We start from the raw sequence: 18,979 nt of genomic DNA on the forward strand, positions 1-18,979 counted from the left end.
TTGTTTGTCACTTTACAAATGGTATGCCAACATGTTAAAAATATTGGACCGAGTCATCATTGGAAAACGTTGAAAATACCGATGATATTTTGTCAAAATTTTAGTAAATATTATTTTGAAGTGAAAATAAAAGGGCAGTCCGGGAAAGGGTCCTAGCTTTTGATGTATTGTACGCAGACAAGAGACTGTGTTCAGAATTTGAATTCGTAGCCTTTCAAAATAATTCTCACCTTTAGAAGTGAAAGTTATTTTGAAAATTGTCTTTCCTATTTAATTTGTCAAGTTTAGTCGCTAGGCTTGTCAGACTAGATCTATTAGTTCGTGCGCCGGTCACAAGTAGAATTTTTGGATCGCACAAAGTTGGGCAATGAGATCAAAGAGGGGTGGGGGGTCAAAATTGTGCAACAATAAAACTAGGAGGGCAAAACGTGTAACTACAACTAAAATTATAGGACCTTCTCCTCTCTATTCTATGCGCCAAATATCGAATAAAATAAGAAAATAGATAGAGACCTATACATGAAAAAAAGATGAAAGAGTTTTTTTTTTTTTTTTTACTTTGATGAGTCCAGCTCTTTTCTTATAGCTGGTTAGGTTGGATAGGCCAACTAGTAGTGACGAGTCAAACTCTTTTTGTCATCTACTTGGTTTCATTGAAATCGTAAAAACCATCAAATTAATCCTTATCATATTAGAATATGGTTTTAAATTGTAGTCCATGTTCAACTGCAATTATATTTTTGGTTTTGTGAATTGAAGCTACGTAAAATGCTTAAGGTAGTTGGGCACAAAAATCTTCACGAAGACAGAAGTAATTCCGAGGATTGAAGAGGTAAAGGTGATATCTTTTGAGACTATGTAGTTGAGGCAATGGAAACTTGTGAGATGTTTGATGGCTAAATTGACATCATCGTCGTCGTTGTTGTCATCATCATCATATTGATTCAAAGACAAGGTAGAGAATTGTTGTGATATGCCTTGAAATCTCTTTACAAGTGCACCAGACACACCTGCTTTGAAGTTTCAGGATGTTTTGACTTTGTGGGCCGCGCTAAGCGCAGGATCCTGGTGCGCTATGCGCAGAAGCAAGTGCAATACGAATTGCATTGGCTGGTGAGTCATGTGGTAGGTACACTAGATAGTCATAGGGTCCATTTTTCAGCTTTTGGAGTGTATATAAAGCCAAGACTTTTTTTTTTTGGGTAATCTTATCAAACCAAAAGATAAAACGTTTAGGAAACTTATAGATTAAGAGTTGAGGGTGTTAAGGTGAGATTCATGGATCGAGAAACATTGTAAACACCTTGAGGAAGTGAAAATCTTTGAGTCTTTCGTTCATAGGAAGATGTTGGAAAATTAGTAAAAATTAGATACTTCTTGGAGAAATTGTTGAAAATAATTTATTGTAACCTCTTTTGAATCTCATTGATCGAAAATCATTGATAGTTGTTCAAATATCTCTCTCCTAGACGTAGATCTTTGTTGGATCAAACTGGGTAACCAAATCATGATGTATTTTTTCTATTAGAACGATCCTTCGTCTTTTACTTAACAGGTTTGGGGTTAAAGAAAAAGCAAGCCATGCATATACAACATGGTTTCATGTATGCAAATTTTGTTAATGTATTGTTGCCTACAATTTCAACAGAATAACATGTACACTTAACAATCTTCCAACTTTTTACTCCCACCATTACTGATGCATAGTACTGCATGATATATCAGGTCTTCTTCGTCCATCTCCACATAGTTGTCGTCTCTCTAATGATTGCAGAATCTTCTTCTCATAATCTTCTCGGAAAGCCTTATTATTGTTCCATTCTAACATAAACTTTTCAACCTAACACATAAAAGCAACAAACAAAACAAAACCCTTATCAAAGCAGAAGATTATTCCAATATTGAACAGAAGTTTTTTAAGTGAAATAAATACCATATAGGGAACTAAACCAATTACCAACCTCTGAACTTGAGATCTCATCAAGAACTGCTACATCTTTTTCTTCACTCAGTTGATGTACTTTATTTATAAGTGAACAATACTTGTAATAGTGGAGAATCTGCAATTGAAAAAGTATAAGATATAAGATCAATTTCTACATGCATGTTCTGTGGGCTAATGTGGACCGGTACTTAAAATCCTCTAAAACTCCAACTATAACTATTTTAGTTTCTTAAGGTAGAAATTCACTATCTCGTTGTTGTAACGTCTGCGACAATGACCTGATTGATGTAAGTTTTTCATATACAAGGGAAAACAAACATGTCCCTCAAAATTTACCTCATATTTGTTTTCCCTCAGTTTTTCAAACCGGCACCAATTAAATCACCGTCTCAATCGTGAAAACAAATCGGATCGTGGATTTCTACTTCTGAGTGCAAATGCAAATATATAAAATGGCATAGATTGTGGTTTTTTAACATCTTACCTTCTCATGATACACTTCTTTCAATGTCAAAATCCTTTGCTTTGCTTCATACTTTTTCTTATACTTCTGATTCAATTTTTCTCTCAATGAATATAATTCTCCGTTTATGGCTTCTACTCCAGGGCTAATTCTAGTCCCACATTCCATCCATTCTCTTCTGTTTTTCAAAGAGTTGTCATCACAAAGAAGCTACCAAAAAAGAAAATATTTGTCACACTCAATGATAACACCTTAAGACAGGAATAAGCTGTTTTCGACGAGTCAAAAGCCAATTGTAAGTTACCTTGATTTGGTCTTTTATACTTCTCTTCAAGGAGGCATAGTTGCAAGCTCTTTCCATATGTTGGATTTGGAATTGTTCAATTTCTATCACGAGCTTCTGCCGATCATTCAAATAATCCCGTCTAATCATCTCCTCCAAGTTTTTAACTTTCCGAGTAAAGAATATACTACCCCCGTTACACAATAACTGTCGCATTTCACAATTTTACGCAGATTAGGAAAATGTAATCAATGAAAGAAATATAATGATGATTTTATTATCAAATCATCAATATTAGTTATTGGTTTATTCTCATTGTCATAGATAGAATAGAGGTGAGTAAGTTGAATTTATAAAATTACCGTTTCCTTAAGCACTTCTAGAGACTTGAATGAAGCAACATCTTTCTGTTGAATCTTTATATCTCTCAGAATTTGTTTTTCTTCACCCAAACTCTTGCTCCCATGTATCTTCAAATAATTCAAAGACTATACACAAATAATTTCAAAACCAGAACAACAAAAAAATATATGAGTTTTATCATAATAAAAATAGAGTTAAATAGATTTACATTTTTATCAAGCTTTTCACCAAACCATCCTCCACTCGCTACTTCGATATTCCAGATATTCAATTCATCAAGAGCCATATTAAAATCCCTTAGTATTTTCTCTTTAATCGCCACACTGTGTCTCCGTCCCCTTTGATGGCAGTTTAAGTTAGACAACACAGAATCTTTTTTTAACTGTAGCAAAAAAATTATAAGTATCATTTCATATTCAAATATATTATCATGTCATGGATGAAAAAATTCCAAATATCAAGTACTATATATTATATACCGTTTTCTTTGCGATCTTGTCAGTGATTTCAGAAATGTCCTGATTTATTTTCATTACTATGTTCTCTTCCTTTCTGATTTGAGAGATTGAATCTGGTTCTGTTGGCCAAAGCTTAACAAAGTAGAATTGATGAACAAGTTTTGAAACATGCCCTGAATTGTCTTCCTTATTCTCCATGATCTTATGGTTTCCTAATTTTGACATAGTTAAAAGCATAATTAATAAGAAAAATGAACCATAATAAACTTATATCATTGAATTCTTTAGTCAATGAAAAACAAACATCACTAACATAAAAGATACTTACCTATAGTGATTACGCTTTACTTTTCAGGACATGTAATGGATCGCTGATTTTGTGTAGTTGAACTCTTGCACCCCACGCCAAGATAGTCAACATCTGATTTTTTTTTTTTTTTTGTTTGTTTTTGTTTTACCTTTTCAAATACTTTATTGGGCATACAAATAGTTATAGGAATTGAAAATTTCAAACAGCCTAACTTTTGACTTTATGAAATATTGCAACCAACTAGAGAAAAATTTGAGAGGGGTCAAATAATTTTTAAAAAGTATATTTTTATTAATATTATTTTTACAATTTCCGTTATTGACAAAGTTTTTTGTATACTTACTATAGAGACAGAAAGTGCCAAAACATAAATGTCATTCGCTAGAATGTTATCGATGATAATTTATGTCATTCTTTCGTACGAGTAAGGAAACACTGATTCCTTATATTTTTTAGTCATCATTTAAATAAAGTAGTATATAAAGGATAAAGGAATTCTATAACACCTACACTTCAAATTAAAGATATGTCTCATATATGAAACATGTCCTTGTTCTATACTGACACATGTGATTACATTTAATTTATTTTCTCAAATTAGTACCCATAATGCCACTGTCATATACAATGTTCTGAAATTTCAACAGGACATTTACACTTAACATGCAACCTTCCATCTTTTCGCTTCCACCGCTACAGATGCATAATACTGCATGATTTATCAGGTGTTCTTCGCCCATCTCCACTTAGATGTTGTCTCTCTAATGATCGCAGAACCTTCTTCTCATAATCTTCTCTGAAAGTCTTGTTATTATTCCATTTTAACATAAACTTCTCAACCTAAACACATCAAAGCAACCAACAAGAACAAACTCTTATGAATAAGAACCTTATTCCAATGAACAAAAGTTTTTTCTTAGAGAAATAAATAGCACGTAGGTAACTAAACTAACTACCAACCTCTGAACGTGACATCTTATCAAGGGCTGCTACATCTTTTTCTTTAGCCAACTGATGAACTTCGTTTATTAGCGAACAATGCTGGTCATACTGGAGAATCTGAAATTTAAAATGTAACACATAAGATGTGGCAAGTTCTACATGTTTTGTGCTCCCTAATTGACGAGTTATTGCATCATGAAGATGATAGTAAACAGATAAGTGAAAACTAGATTACTTAGGCCACAAGTTATCTAGTTAGTTTAATTTAGTAATCCTGTGTGATTACTTACGCAATAAGCTAGCATAGAGTCTCATTTGTATATAAATAGCAATTGTACATTCAATATTCAATTATTGAATTCACTATTTCATTCAATCATAATACGAGTACTTTAAAAAACTCATCGTCTCAAAACTCTAAGATAACTAACAATCTAATATCGGTCTATGACCTTTATCGTTGTAACATCTGAGACAATGACTTGATCGATGTCAATTTGTCAAAACAAATCACACTAGTAAGTGCAATTATATCAAATTCATAGATTATGGTTTTAAAAATCATACCTCCTCGTGATGCAATTTTTTCAATTTCAAGATCCTTTGATATGATTCATCCTTTTTCTTATGCTTCTCTGTCAATTTCTCTCTCAAAGAATATAATTCTCTGTTTATAGCTTCTAGTTCTTTCATATCATGTCTACCTTTGGTCCTACATTCCATCCATTCTCTTCTGGCTTTCAAAGATTCATCACATAGAAGCTAGCACAAAATAGAAAACATATGTCACACTCATTGATAACATCTTTAAATGAAGTAAATAAACTGGTACAAAGTCAAAGCCAATTATAAGTTACCTTGATTTCGTCTTCTATATGTTTCTTCAAGGATTCATAATTGGAAATATTTGCCTTCACAGAATCATTACCAGAAGCCCTTTCTATATGTTGGATTTTGAAAAGTTCAATTTCTATGATGATCTTCTGCCAATCACTCAAGCAATAATTCCTTCTAATATGCTCCAAGTTTTCAATATTCCAACAAAACTTTACACCCCTTTGCTTATAGGGTAGCTGTTACATTTAACTATTTCAACTTAATGCAAAGTGTATTCTCATTATCATAATGCATATTGAAGAATAATAGTTTTAGAATGACGCATATCAATTAAAGAAAATCTAACCGTGAAAAATATGAAACCAAGAGATGAGTTTATTAAATCCGAGGGTGATTTGAATGAAGCGACAACTTTCTGTTGAATCTTTACATCCCTCAGAATTTTTTTCTCCGCAGCCAAACTTTTGCTCCCATGTAGCTTCAAATAATTTGAAGACTACACAAATGATTTTAAAACCAAAACAACATAAAACATATTAATTTCATCATAATAAGAATTCTATTAAATAGCTTTATTTTCTTACATTTTTATCAAGCTTTTCCACGAACCATTCTCCATTTGCTACTTTTTTCATGAACTTCAATTCATCAAGAGTCTTATATAAGCCCCCTACTATATTCTCGTTATTCGCCATGCGGTTTCTTTGCTCGCTTTGTGAATAGTTTAAGTATTTCAACACAGACTTTAGATACTCTCCTTTTGACTGTTACATCAAAAATTAACTTTTTGTTAATGTAAAAGTGGCATTCCATGTTCAAATTTATCATGCATGAAATTAAAAAGGGTTAAATATGTTTTTGGTCCCTATAAAATGGCGACCTTCTAAGTTTAGTCCTTACTTAATTTTAATAGCTTTTTTAATCCCTACAAAAAAAAAATTTACTTATAACTTTAGTCCCTGCTAAAATAAATTTTGTTTAATTATCCTTAAACTCTTAAATTTTTTAACGATTCTTTTTATACAAGTTTAGAACACTATGAAAGGTTCATTTACTAAAATCTATAATTTTTTAACATGAAATAAATTAAACATGAATTTTTTAAAACGACAAAAGTTTAAGATATAAGTAACAAAAATATGGACGTAGAAATCAAATTTTTGCGATATTTTTTCCGGAAGACCTTTTAATAACGTTCTTAACACGCCTGTAAAAAATTGTTGAAAAACTCAAGAATTTAAGCATAAATTAAACAAATTTGGATTGAGTAAGGACTAATATTGAGTGCAGAAATTTTTTGTAGGGATTAAAAATGCTATTAAAATTAAGTAAGGACTAAACTTACAAGGTCGCAATTTTGTAGGGACCAAAAACATAATTAACCCAATTAAAAATACCAATATCTATATATTATATACCATTTTCTTTGTGATACTTTCTGTGATTTCACAAATGTCCTGATTCATTTTCTTGATCAAGTTCTCTTCCTTTTTTATTTTAGAGATTGAATTTGGATCTGTTGGGTAAAGCTTTACAAAGTAGAATTGATGAGCAATTCTTGAAACTTGCTCTGAATCTCCATTAATAACCATTTTTCTTTCATCATATTTTGTAGGTGATCTAGTTTCCTTATTCTCCATGATGTTGAAGTTTCCTAATTTTGACATAATAAAAGTCATAATTAATAAGAAAAATAAACCATAAATCATTGAATTCTAGGCAATGTAAACAAAAAATCACTCAGATAAAATATGCTTACCTTTGGTGATTGAGAATTTACTTGTTAGGATATGTAATGGATTGCTAATTTCTGGAGTATTTAAGAGGCTAATTAGTAATTAATTATTATGTGGTTAAACTCTTGCACCCCACGCCAAGAAAGTCAACATCTGGAATTTATTTTATTTTTATACATTTTCAAATAATGTATAGGGCACACAAACAGCTATAGGAATTGAAAATCTTAAACAACCTAACTTTTGACTTTATGAATTTTGCAACCTATCTAGAGTTGATCTTAGTTTAGAATATGCTATGCTTATTGATAGAGGTTTGGCGAGTGCACCAATTACTATCGAAGTAGTAAAAATATCGATCCCACGAGGACTGTTTTGATCTCAATAACTCAATTACGTTGTACTTTAGGATGTATAAAAGTTGTTTTGTTTTGCCACTAGGCAGTAGATTGATTTGCTTGCATAAAAGTAATTGCTAAAAATAAAATTGGTTTTTAAGAATAAGAGAGAGATGAGTTTAGGTCTTTCGAATCATCTATGTTCCCCTAATTGGTATGCTGCACCTATTCTTATGAATGATTCCCTAGTCCTACGATAGTTAACAAAATAGTCCTAATCAATCCCTTGAGTTAGGACCCTCTTCTCAAATTACAGCCCCTAATTCCTTAGGTGGTCTAATAATCGTTGAAGGTTTAAGCACGTTAACCTAATATCACTAACAAACAATTATCTATTCCTAGACTAACCATGTTTATTAGAACAATTCAATAGGTCTAAGTCGAAAGCTATGGTCAGTAGTCATTCGTTCTCACAAAATCATGTTTATATTTGATCAGGATATAAAAAGCATTAAGAACAATTGAATTGAATAAAGACTAGAATATCATTCACAATAAATAGAGTTTCACAGCATCATGTATCAATTAGGGTTACAAAGAATCATCTTAGACCTAACCTCTAATGGATTTAGCTACTCATAATGGTGTTTACAAATAACATAATCATTAGAGGAATTAAAACATACACAAAGTGATGGAAGGATGAAGAAATCGTCCTCCTTGGCCGTCTTGCAGTCACAAAATCGCACTTTGCTCTCCTGGATTCGTAACCCTTGTTTTTGGAATAGACTTCAACATAAATAGGCACAGAATATCGCCCAAATCGTGTCACGTTTTAAGTGAATCGTGACACGTTTTTACCTTGTAGAGCAAGAAACTGAATTAGGGCTTCACCAAATCGTGTCACGTTTTACCAATCGTGACACGTTTCTTGAATGTCGAATCATGCTTCTGATGCTTCCCAAATCGTGTCACGTTTTTACCAAATCGTGACACATTTTCATACTTTGCATTTTCTTCAGTTTTTCTGCTCTTTTTGCTGCATAAGTCTCCTTGTGAACTCCATTTGTGATCAAAAATACATAAGAAATTACGTAATGACAAGATGTCATCACTTATGTTGTTATATCATAATTAAAATGCAGCTAATGGGATTTTAATAAAGAGCAATAAAATAAAGGACAATAATGCTTCTCTTTACCATCAAAGGACATATCTGGCTAGTGGTATGACTTCAAAGACAAGGTAGAGTGGAACTAATAAATAAAAGCAATTACGTTTGACTTGGATAATTTATCAATCCTTCTAAATATGATGCATTTAACAAATGATCTTTGAGCCATTTGGGGTTGTTTAAACTATATATTCACCACTTCAGTATATTTTTTGCATTCATGAAAAATTGGATTGACGGTAATCTAGATTCTTTCAAAAAGAAAAAAACAACATGGATAACACTTTGTCAAAAAACAAACAATCTAGATAACCCTTGTATTGTCAGCATAAAGAGGTGTTGTTTCTATTTGGGGAAATCCTAGGTCAATTAGAAGATCACGAAGCCAAATTATTTTAAAACGATCAATAGACTTATCTCGATACTCATATTCAATGTCATGCTTGCGTTTTACTCCTTAAAGAAATCAAAGAACCAAGAAATCTGTCACCTGTGACAGATCTTCAAGTATATAAATTTAGACAGCCTGCCCAATTAATTTAGGAGATATTCCCGGTGAGAAGGAATAGACCCGTTCAGAAGTGTCTTTCAATGCGGTGAACATCGACCACATAGACGTGGCGAGGTGAGTGCATGAATTGACTGACATGCTGTATTGCAAATGATATGTATCGACATGTAATAGTGAATTAATTATGACTACCTAGGAATTGACGATACAACAAAGGATCAGATAAAATATCATCCACGACAATATTTAAATCATAGGAGTACTTCTACTGATGTAGAAATTACCCCTTTCAGTCAGAATGAACCTCAAGACTTAGGAAATTTCGTAAATTACCAATATCTTATGTTGCTTAACTTGCTAGAGGGATGCATGATCAGGACTGGTAATGACCATATCATCAACATAGAGAAAGAGAAGAACAATACCAGCGCTTACGATGAAAGAACATAAATGTTCCATAACGACTTTGATGAAGGAAAACCCAAAAAGAGTAGAACAAAAATTTGTTTTTATTGTTTTGAAAGACTAAGTTGAGTCTCACATTCATTTTGTCAGGTACTAAAATGGATCTTTCCTACAGAAAATATGAATATTATTCATTGGAATGGCATTTATGTTAACTTATGTTGTCCCTTGCTTCGTATGAGTAAGCCAACACCGATACTTGTTTAATAAATTTCAATAAAATAGAGAATAGGAAATTATTTCTAACTTAAGTAACATTGATGATCATTTTACAATTATTTTCGATGGGATTTGAACTCCCTTGAGATTACAATGTCAAACTTTTACCGCTTGAGGTGACAACTCATAGGCAAAATTGAATGAAGTGGAATGTAACGCTAACAGATACTTAGTATTGGCCTGTTCTGAGATTTCAACAGAATAGCATTTACACTTAACAATCTTCCAACTTTTTTTCTTCCACCATTACAAAAGCATTCTATTCCATGATTTATCAGGTGTTCTTCGCCCATCTCTACTTAGTTGCCGTCTCTCTAATGATTGCAGAACCTTCTTTTCATAATCTTCTCGGAAAGTCTTATTATTGTTCCATTCTAACATAAACTTTCCAACCTAACAACCAAAAACAAAGAAACAAAGATAAGAGAAAAGGGATCATGCACTATCAGTGTGACTATCATCTAATAACATACCAATTGTGTCATTTTGTGATATTATTTCTTAACAAACATCTATATGATGAAATGTGGTACGATGATTTGTGTAAAACTTTTTTGCGATGTAATTTTCGTAGCATTCGAATCAAGCAGGGAACTAAACCAACTACCAACCTCTGAATTTGACATCTCTTCTAGGGTTGATTCATCTTTTTCTTCAGCCAGCTGATGGACTTTATTTATAAGTGAACAATACTGGTGATAGTGGAGAATCTGAAATTGAAAATAATGATGAATCAAGTAAAAGTTCAATTCACTTATTTTTTAAGTAAGTAACTTTGGTAATTCTAATTCTCTATCTATATAGTCTTTGGTGTATAATTGGATTTCATAAATTAACATAGACTCATAGCTATGGACTATTTGTACATGTATAAAGGAAAATGAAAAATATTACATGGAAATATATATTGAATGCACAAAGTATAGTTTTTAACATCTTACCTCTTCATGATGCAACTTTTTCAATTTTAAAATCCTTTGATATGCTTCACCCTTTTTCTTATGATTCTCTGTCAATTTTGCTTTCAAAGAATATAATTCTCCATTTATGGCTTCTAGTTCTTTCACACCATGTCATACTTTGGTGCCACATTCTATCCACTCTCTTCTGTTTTCAAAAGATTCATCACACAGAAACTAGCAGAAAATAGAAAAAATCTATCAGACTCTTTGATAACACCTTTAAGACATGAAAATATTAATCTATAACTAACCTTGATTTGGTCTTTTATAATTTTCTTCAAGGATTCATAGTTGGAAATATTTTCCTTCACAGAATCATTACTAGAAGCTCTTTGCATATATTGAATTTGAAATTGTTCAATTTCTCTCAGGAGCTTCTGCCAATTTTTCAAGTAAAAACTCCACCTAATCTATTCCAAGTTTTCAACATTCCAACAAAAGCTATATAAGTAATACCAAACACAAAAACTTCAATCTTCATAATGAAAAAAGAAGAAGAACGAATCTATTAAATTACCTTTTTTTTAGAACTTCTAGTGATTTGAATGAAGCAACATCTTTCTGTTGAATGTTTATTCCCTCAGAATTTTTTTTTCCTCAGCCAAATTTTTGCAACTGTATTCATAGTCTACACAAAAATAATTTTAAAACCAGATCAATAATAAATATATCAATTTCATCATAATAACATACTATGAAAAAGAACATAGCTATATTTTTCTAACATTTTTATCAGGCTTTTCCCCAAACCGTCCTCCCTTTGATGTTTTGTTCATGAAATTCAACTCATCAACAGCCATATACAAATCCCTAAGTATCTTCTCCTTACTCGCCACACGGTTTCTCTGTTCCTTTTGTATATAGTATAATCTACTCAACACAGAATCTAGACGCTCTCTTTGTGACTGTTACATAACAAAATAAATTCTTTGTCAATGTCTAAACTCTAAGACTCTTTCGAAATTCAAATTTATTGCTGAAATTATAAATATCAATCTCTCTATAGTACTATATAATATATACCATTTTCTCTGTGATTTTTTCAGTGACTTCACAAATGTCGTGGTTCATTTTCTTTAGCACGTTCTCTTCCTTTTTTATTTTAGTGATTGAATCTGGATCTGTTGGCCAAAGCTTTACAAAGTAGAATTCATGAAAAATTCTTGAAAAATGCTCCGAATCTTCATCAATAGCCTTTGTTTTTTCATCAAACTTACCATCACTTTCCAGTGATGGATTTGGAGGTGATGTAGCTTCCTTATTCTCCATGAGGTTAAAGTTTCCTAAATTATGACAAGAAAAGATACTTACCTCTGGTGATTGAGAATTTATTTGTCAGGATATGCAATGGATATCACTGATTTTATATGTGGTTAAACTCTTGCACCCCACGCCAAGAAATTCAACATCTCTGGAATTTATTTTATTTATTATACCTTTTGAAATAATTTATAGGGCACACAAATAGCTATAGGAATTGAAATTATCAAACAGCTTAACTTTTGAATTTATGAATTTTTCAACCTATCTAGAGTTGATCTTAGTTTAGATGATGATGTGAAGATGTAGTCATTTCTGGCTAGTGGTATTACTTCAAAGACAAGTCAGAGTGAACTAATAAATAAAAGGAACAAAGGTTGACATGAACAATGATACAGTTAAATAATGATCCTTGAGCAACCGGTTTTGGTAAAAGACTTACCAAGGTCAACCATAAGTGAATACATGTTAAAATTAAGAATCATTCCCATTATATGATAGTTAAATTAGTCCATCTAAATTGACAACGAGAAAAATCGAACATGAAACTTTGAGGAGGAGCACTTCAAAGTCAGAAGTCAACATCACCGATGTTTGTTTACTTACAATCATGAAATACATCTTAATCAAAATCATGAAGTGATACAATAAATGAAACCCAAAAACTTTTTTCTTTTTTTAGAAAAAGATGCTTATAGCATTTCATTAATAATGATAGTTTCAATACAACGAATGATAACATAATAAATAACGGGACTAGCTATGGAAGTGGCTTCCCTTGCAAGAGCATGTTGTCTTGTAAACTCAACCCAGGAGTTTGTAAAAGAGGTGGTAAAGATATCCCGACATGCATCTATGATATTATCAAATTCTGTTACGTCGGTTCTGCAAGGCATCAGCTGTGGTCTTCAAATCTAACTTGAAATCAATATTATCAAATTGCATATCATGCATCCATTAGAGAACATGAAACTGACCCAAAGATTCGCCCACCGCTACAGGATAGATAGAATTGAAATACAGCAACCTTGCCAAGACGAAAGTGCCTGAATCATCCCACAAGCAAATACCTATACCTGTTCGTTGGAATTGTTCAGAGAAAGTTGCGTCAATATTGCACTTAAAACGCCCTTGAGCAGGTAGCTGCCACTGCTGCACAGTAGAGGCCGAAGGCAGAAACTGCTGTTGCTGGAGTTGATGCTGTACCGAGACAGATTGCAGCTGCGCTGCACCCGCCTGCATAGGTGTTTCCGTTGACAGAAAATTTGCAGCGTGCCAATCATTAATAAGATCTCGGACCCTGTCAACAAAGTGAGCACCGATCAGCTCATCAACATCTTCCCAAACTTGAGAAGAAATGCATTCAAGGATGGCACAATATATTTTGAGGCTTAAGGCAAATTTAAATTTAAAAATGAGGCACTTTAAAATAAAATAGAAAATAAAATGTTTATATTTTTATGTCTTAACCCTCGGATTATTCACTCAGAAGTTAAATAAAGTCAGACCAAAGATTGTTTGCGTTATCGCTCTTTTTACCGCGCTAACGTGTGTTTATATTTTATTTGTATAATTTTGATTACAATTTTTAAGTTTCAAATATTAATGGAAATTATTCGTACATCGATTTATGTACAAATTATTATCAAAACATGTAAGTTTACAATTACACACACGGTCAGAACTTAATGCTTCTCTTTTAACTAACTAACGAGACATCATAGATTAGAGAGTAGAGATGATCTTCCATTATATGTGAGACATTGGAATATATGGATGGCGATAGATGAAAGTATAACTGAAACATGATGAGTTTATAACCGATCAAAGAAAGGCATTAGTGAACCAACTAATAATTCAATCCCTATAGTTTGTTTTACCCTTCATTGACAACGAGATTTACTTGATCATGTAGGCAGAGGAATTAAACACATACACTTTGCACAAACAATTTTACATTTTTCTAGCAATGATTTCTTTTCAAAAATGTATTACTCTCTTCATATTTTATATGTCCCTTTTGGAAAGAAAAAAAAAAATTTGTCGTTTAAGGAAATGATTAATGTTTCTTTTCTTTTTAAATTGTTTGTGTGAATTGTGCAAAACCTCTTCATATTTTTAAACTGTAGCAAGAATCCTTTAACTTTATTTAAATTTTCAAACTGGTTTTAATTTATTTATTTATATTTTTTGAGATAAAAATGTCCATATTTTTTCTTGTCAAGTAGTCTAGTGACTACAATTCATCCTTTTAAAGTGAATAAGTGGAAGATTTGAGGTTCAAACATCGATCCTTCATATATAATGCAATGTTTCTGAGTTATGTTCACGAAAACTGGTCATTATCTTTTTAAACGATAACAATGTTATACATTCATTAATATTCTGTTCAAAATCATGAAAATCAACTTTGTTTGGTCTTCTTTTGAATTGTAATTTGTAATTATGTCTTTAGTTTGAAAATTTGGTTCCATTTTAGCCCTTGTACGTTAATTTGACTAATATTCAATGAATGAAATAGATATTGATTTACATTTTAATGAACAGAAATTGAACAATAATTCTAAAGTAAAAGACATAATAACAAATTATATTCCAAACACGAATTTCGGTCCTTCTATGTCCTTGTAAAATCGTGAAAAATGTTGTAAAAATATATATTCCAAAGACGAATTTCATACTCTCTATTTATACATAATTAATTGTTAAGAAAAAAATATACATAATTAAAAAAAATCCACTTGTACATATTTTGTTTGGTCTAACGTAGATAACACCTATAAATACCAAAGAAGTGTAGCGTAAATTTTAGATTCAAGTGGTGTTTAAATGTTGTAAATTCTAAAGTATCATGTGTGATTCTTACTAATGAAAAAGAGAGTGAAAACTCATTTTAATTTTCGAGAAAAACTGTGAAACCTAATTTTTTCTTGAAATTTTTTTTTTTGAGGAAAGAAAAAAATAAAAACAATTTTTAGTTCTATGAAGAAAAAAAAAAGTAACAACTTATTCTCAATCTAAATCACCGTCATAAAATGGAAAATCTAGTCTTTGATAATACTCCTTTCCTTTCTTTTTAAGTATCGTTTGAATACGAATTTGACGTTTATATTAATTTAACTGTCCTTTTTATGGTTTAAGGATGCAATTTGTCAATTATACTCTTTCTCACTTGCTTTACTTCTTTTCAATACAACTAATTAATGTTATCTATTTGGAAAAGTCAAGTGTTTTTTTTTAACAAAGTTTGTTTTTTGTTATCTTCAAATTTAAACAAAATTTTGTTACATATAATAATGGTTCCATGACGAGTTGAAATTCTATAAACAAGATGGGTAACATTGCTAAAAATTTCAAGTGCAAAATAATGAACAAATCTAATGGAAAAAATAAAAGAATATGTATAAAAAAAATAGGAATTTGGATGGAGAGGAGGAGAGTAACTAACAAATATTTATTATGCGAGAAACAAGACACATTAATTCATTGAAAAGAGAAAATGTGTATAAAAAATAAGAATTTTTTTTATGGATTAAAATGATGATATAATACAAAGGAAAAAAACTCCAAAAATCCACTTTTTACTTTTCAAAAACGATAATTAGAAAGGAAATTAAACATGAAACAATAGTTAGATTCTTGACAATTAGTTATTAGAGAGACAATTTGGTCTCTACGAAAGAAAAAGTTCCCCTAAATAATTTCATTTTTGATAAGTCGTCCATTTTTGTTATTTTTCATCTTTAGCATTTAAATGTGGATTGTCTCAACTTATAAATACATTGTGACGTTATCTCTTATCCAACAAAGGACTCTTAAACATATTCTCTCATGTTCAGGACTGTACATCTGAAGCGTGAATATAAATGGTAGGTGATCTGATAGCGGAAACCTAATAGTATATGGCCCAACGGATCTTAAAGGAGACTCTAATACCATCTTAGAAATTGTGTTTGGACATAACACAACCCTACAAAATTGACTTGTGACTTGTGAGGTAATAATTATTTCTACTTATAAACACATTATCGGATCATCTTTTATCTGATGTGAAACTATTTAACACATATATATGTTAATGTAACTATGAACTGAGTAACATGTTTTTTATCATCAGTACTCTTTTGGTCCTATATTTTTTTGGAGTGATATGGACTCTTTAGTAATTTTAATAATAAATTGCTTGTTATGTTAGCATAATATAGTTTCGTGGAAAGGGTCACATGACAGGACACGTTTTTCATGTGATGAACATATATTGTTGAATTGAATTGAAGTACTATATTCTTTTTGAACAATTATTTGTGGTGCTTGAAAAGTACTGGAATTTAAGCACTGTCCACTCACGTTCACGTTCAAGAAGAAAACGGTGAAATATACCGAAGAAATCAATTGATGTACTTTGCATTATTGATGAGTATCTATCTATATGTGAAAGAATTAATAAGCGGCAATTGATGCACAAATATTTGATTACTGTTCACTAAGTGACTCATACAAGACCTTAAAATGTTTCAAAAGGTCAAATGTAATGTGCTACATAAGGAACAATTGCTATATTGGAAGCAACCAAGAAAAATCAGGGGAAACTCAACTAAAAAATTGCGCTCACTAGTATAGACAAAATTTAGGTCAGTATAATGAGCATTTATTTCATTGCCTTTAGGTTTTAATTTTTCATAATTGTTTTTCAAAACAATAGTACTACAAAGATAGTTGGATATATACCTTTTTATTTATTTTGTTTCTAAATTTAAAATGAAAAGAAAACTTTTTTACTGCTTTAAAAACTGTTTATTATTTGTTAAAATGAAATATCTAAACTAATAATATTTTTATTTTTATTTTTATCAAATCACTAAAATATAAAAGACATGAGAGGCCTGAACCAATACAACAGAGTCACAGTGTGTAAGACCTATGAAAAGAAAAACCGGATTTATCCCAAGAAAGGAAAAGACCTAAGGAAAAGGTGTCAAAGACCACCATAGTACAGAGAAACTTACAATTGTTACAAAACTACCCTCTCTATGAAAATTTGAACCAATAATATTATTTTATAAAACAATAATAATTAAATAGAAATCAAAACATTGTTTAACAAATTATAAAAATTAAGAAAACCAAAACACAACCAAAAGTTTTTAAATAAAAAAAGCTGGGTTTACCAATGGTTGGGTCTAGGGGGTTAGTCTCACATGGTTAACAAAGGTTCGAATCATAGGTAGAAGAGGTGGTGGCATTTGGTGTCTAACGTGGTTTCAAATAATATTATATGTAATGGAGAAAACTCCATAATAGAACAAGCAGATCAGATTCTGGTTAGTCTGCTTCAAAATTAACTGATAGTCGAGCCGATCCAAATGGAGTAGAGATCCTCTCCACAAAGGTGAAGCTTTGTGGTTATGCCATGCAATAAAATGGTTCCAACAACTCTAAAATGTTAGATTTCTGCTCTTCTCTCAGCAAGTTTTGACATAATGATGAAGAACTAAAATATTCTCCCTAAAAAAAAACTAAAATATTCGTGTATGTTGTTTAGAACTAAATATTAGCATTCTTTTTTTTTTTTTTAGAACTAAATTTTCTTTTAGAACTAAACTATTTTTTTATTTGTTTTGTTAGCAACTTTTTACTACTTCACTTTTAAAAACAATGAATTTTAATGCATGTACATAATTAATGCATTTCAAATTTTCTTCAAAAATAATTTTTTTAGTAAAATCTAATTTTAAAGTTATTATTTCTTACATAATATGCCTCATTTAATGTTTGCTTTAGATCTCAAAATATGTTGGCTGGCCTTACCTTGTTATTTTTTCTTGGCCCGATGTTCGGCATGAACTAATCCACACTAGACAAATTCAAGATAAAGTAAGTGTGTGTTTATATGAGCGGCAAATTTGAAGAAATCTCTATGTGATGTTATCGTAATTTTGATAGAACTTTTTAAGTGTAGTTTTTGACATAATCACGATGACTAACCGTGATTCTGACAATTTCATTGGCAATTCAATCGTGCATTATAAAACTACATTCTCATGAAAGATTTATAAATACAAACTAAAGCTCCACCTTCCCCAGCAACCACAATTGACAAATTAACCTCACATATATTATTTTTGAAAAAATACTTTATAGTGACAAAAATTTAGTCACATGTATTTTTTTTAAGAAAGCAACACCAAAATTGGCATCAAAGAAAATCGATTTGAAAAAATACTTCAATGTTTCAAGTCAACCTCACTAGATCAACTTAAATGGACTATTTAAACATATCATTTGAGCATACTACAATTAATTTAATTATTTTAAAATATAATTTTTTTTTTGTAATACATTTATTTAAACAGGTGTATGTGTCTAAATAGTTGTGACAAATATTTCCTTATCCTTATTCTCCCTAGTAAAAAAAAGAGAAAAAAAAAAGAATGTCACATTTTGAAAAGACAACCGGAATGAAAGAATTATTGCGGTTGAACATGAAATCATGCCGCCGTATAATTCTTATTGTACGATCAAGAAACTAAACTAAGTGGCAAAATTGTCTTCAAAGAATTTCAAGACACAACAGAGAATGCACGTGTAAATTGAAATTTTCATGATCTCAAAGTGGTGACGTGTTCGTCTTGATCTCACTTCCCCACTTTTTTTTCTTTATAAAGGCTTCAAAGTTCAAACTCATCTCCCTCTTGTGGCATGTTTGTGAAAAA

The 18,979-nt window shown here is 31.0% G+C and overlaps 1 protein-coding gene and 1 pseudogene across 2 annotated transcripts; both read right to left on the reverse strand.

Annotated features, from left to right (window-relative positions):
* Nucleotides 1-1,613: 1,613 nt before the first annotated feature.
* Nucleotides 1,614-7,256, reverse strand: LOC146950565 (uncharacterized). Its single transcript, XM_085748650.1, has 15 exons — nucleotides 7,020-7,256; nucleotides 6,186-6,365; nucleotides 5,948-6,097; nucleotides 5,622-5,837; nucleotides 5,332-5,526; nucleotides 4,783-4,881; nucleotides 4,517-4,662; nucleotides 4,427-4,437; nucleotides 3,534-3,778; nucleotides 3,263-3,436; nucleotides 3,054-3,179; nucleotides 2,713-2,898; nucleotides 2,430-2,618; nucleotides 1,962-2,060; nucleotides 1,614-1,840 (listed from the first exon to the last, which is right to left on the reverse strand). The coding sequence occupies exons 1-15, from the start codon at nucleotides 7,239-7,241 to the stop codon at nucleotides 1,694-1,696; spliced, it is 2,385 nt and encodes a 794-aa protein (XP_085604776.1). The 5' UTR covers nucleotides 7,242-7,256; the 3' UTR covers nucleotides 1,614-1,693.
* Nucleotides 7,257-10,092: 2,836 nt separating this feature from the next.
* LOC146950566 (proton pump-interactor BIP103-like) lies at nucleotides 10,093-12,284 on the reverse strand (annotated as a pseudogene). Its single transcript, XR_015027597.1, has 7 exons — nucleotides 12,030-12,284; nucleotides 11,713-11,911; nucleotides 11,508-11,634; nucleotides 11,258-11,416; nucleotides 10,986-11,180; nucleotides 10,656-10,754; nucleotides 10,093-10,437 (listed from the first exon to the last, which is right to left on the reverse strand). The product of XR_015027597.1 is annotated as a proton pump-interactor BIP103-like (transcript).
* Between the last annotated feature and the right edge of the window lie 6,695 nt (nucleotides 12,285-18,979).

Source organism: Medicago sativa, chromosome 2, assembly GCF_051527215.1.
Source record: "Medicago sativa cultivar Bolivia chromosome 2, Bolivia_mono, whole genome shotgun sequence".
NCBI classification, from domain to species: domain Eukaryota; kingdom Viridiplantae; phylum Streptophyta; class Magnoliopsida; order Fabales; family Fabaceae; genus Medicago; species Medicago sativa.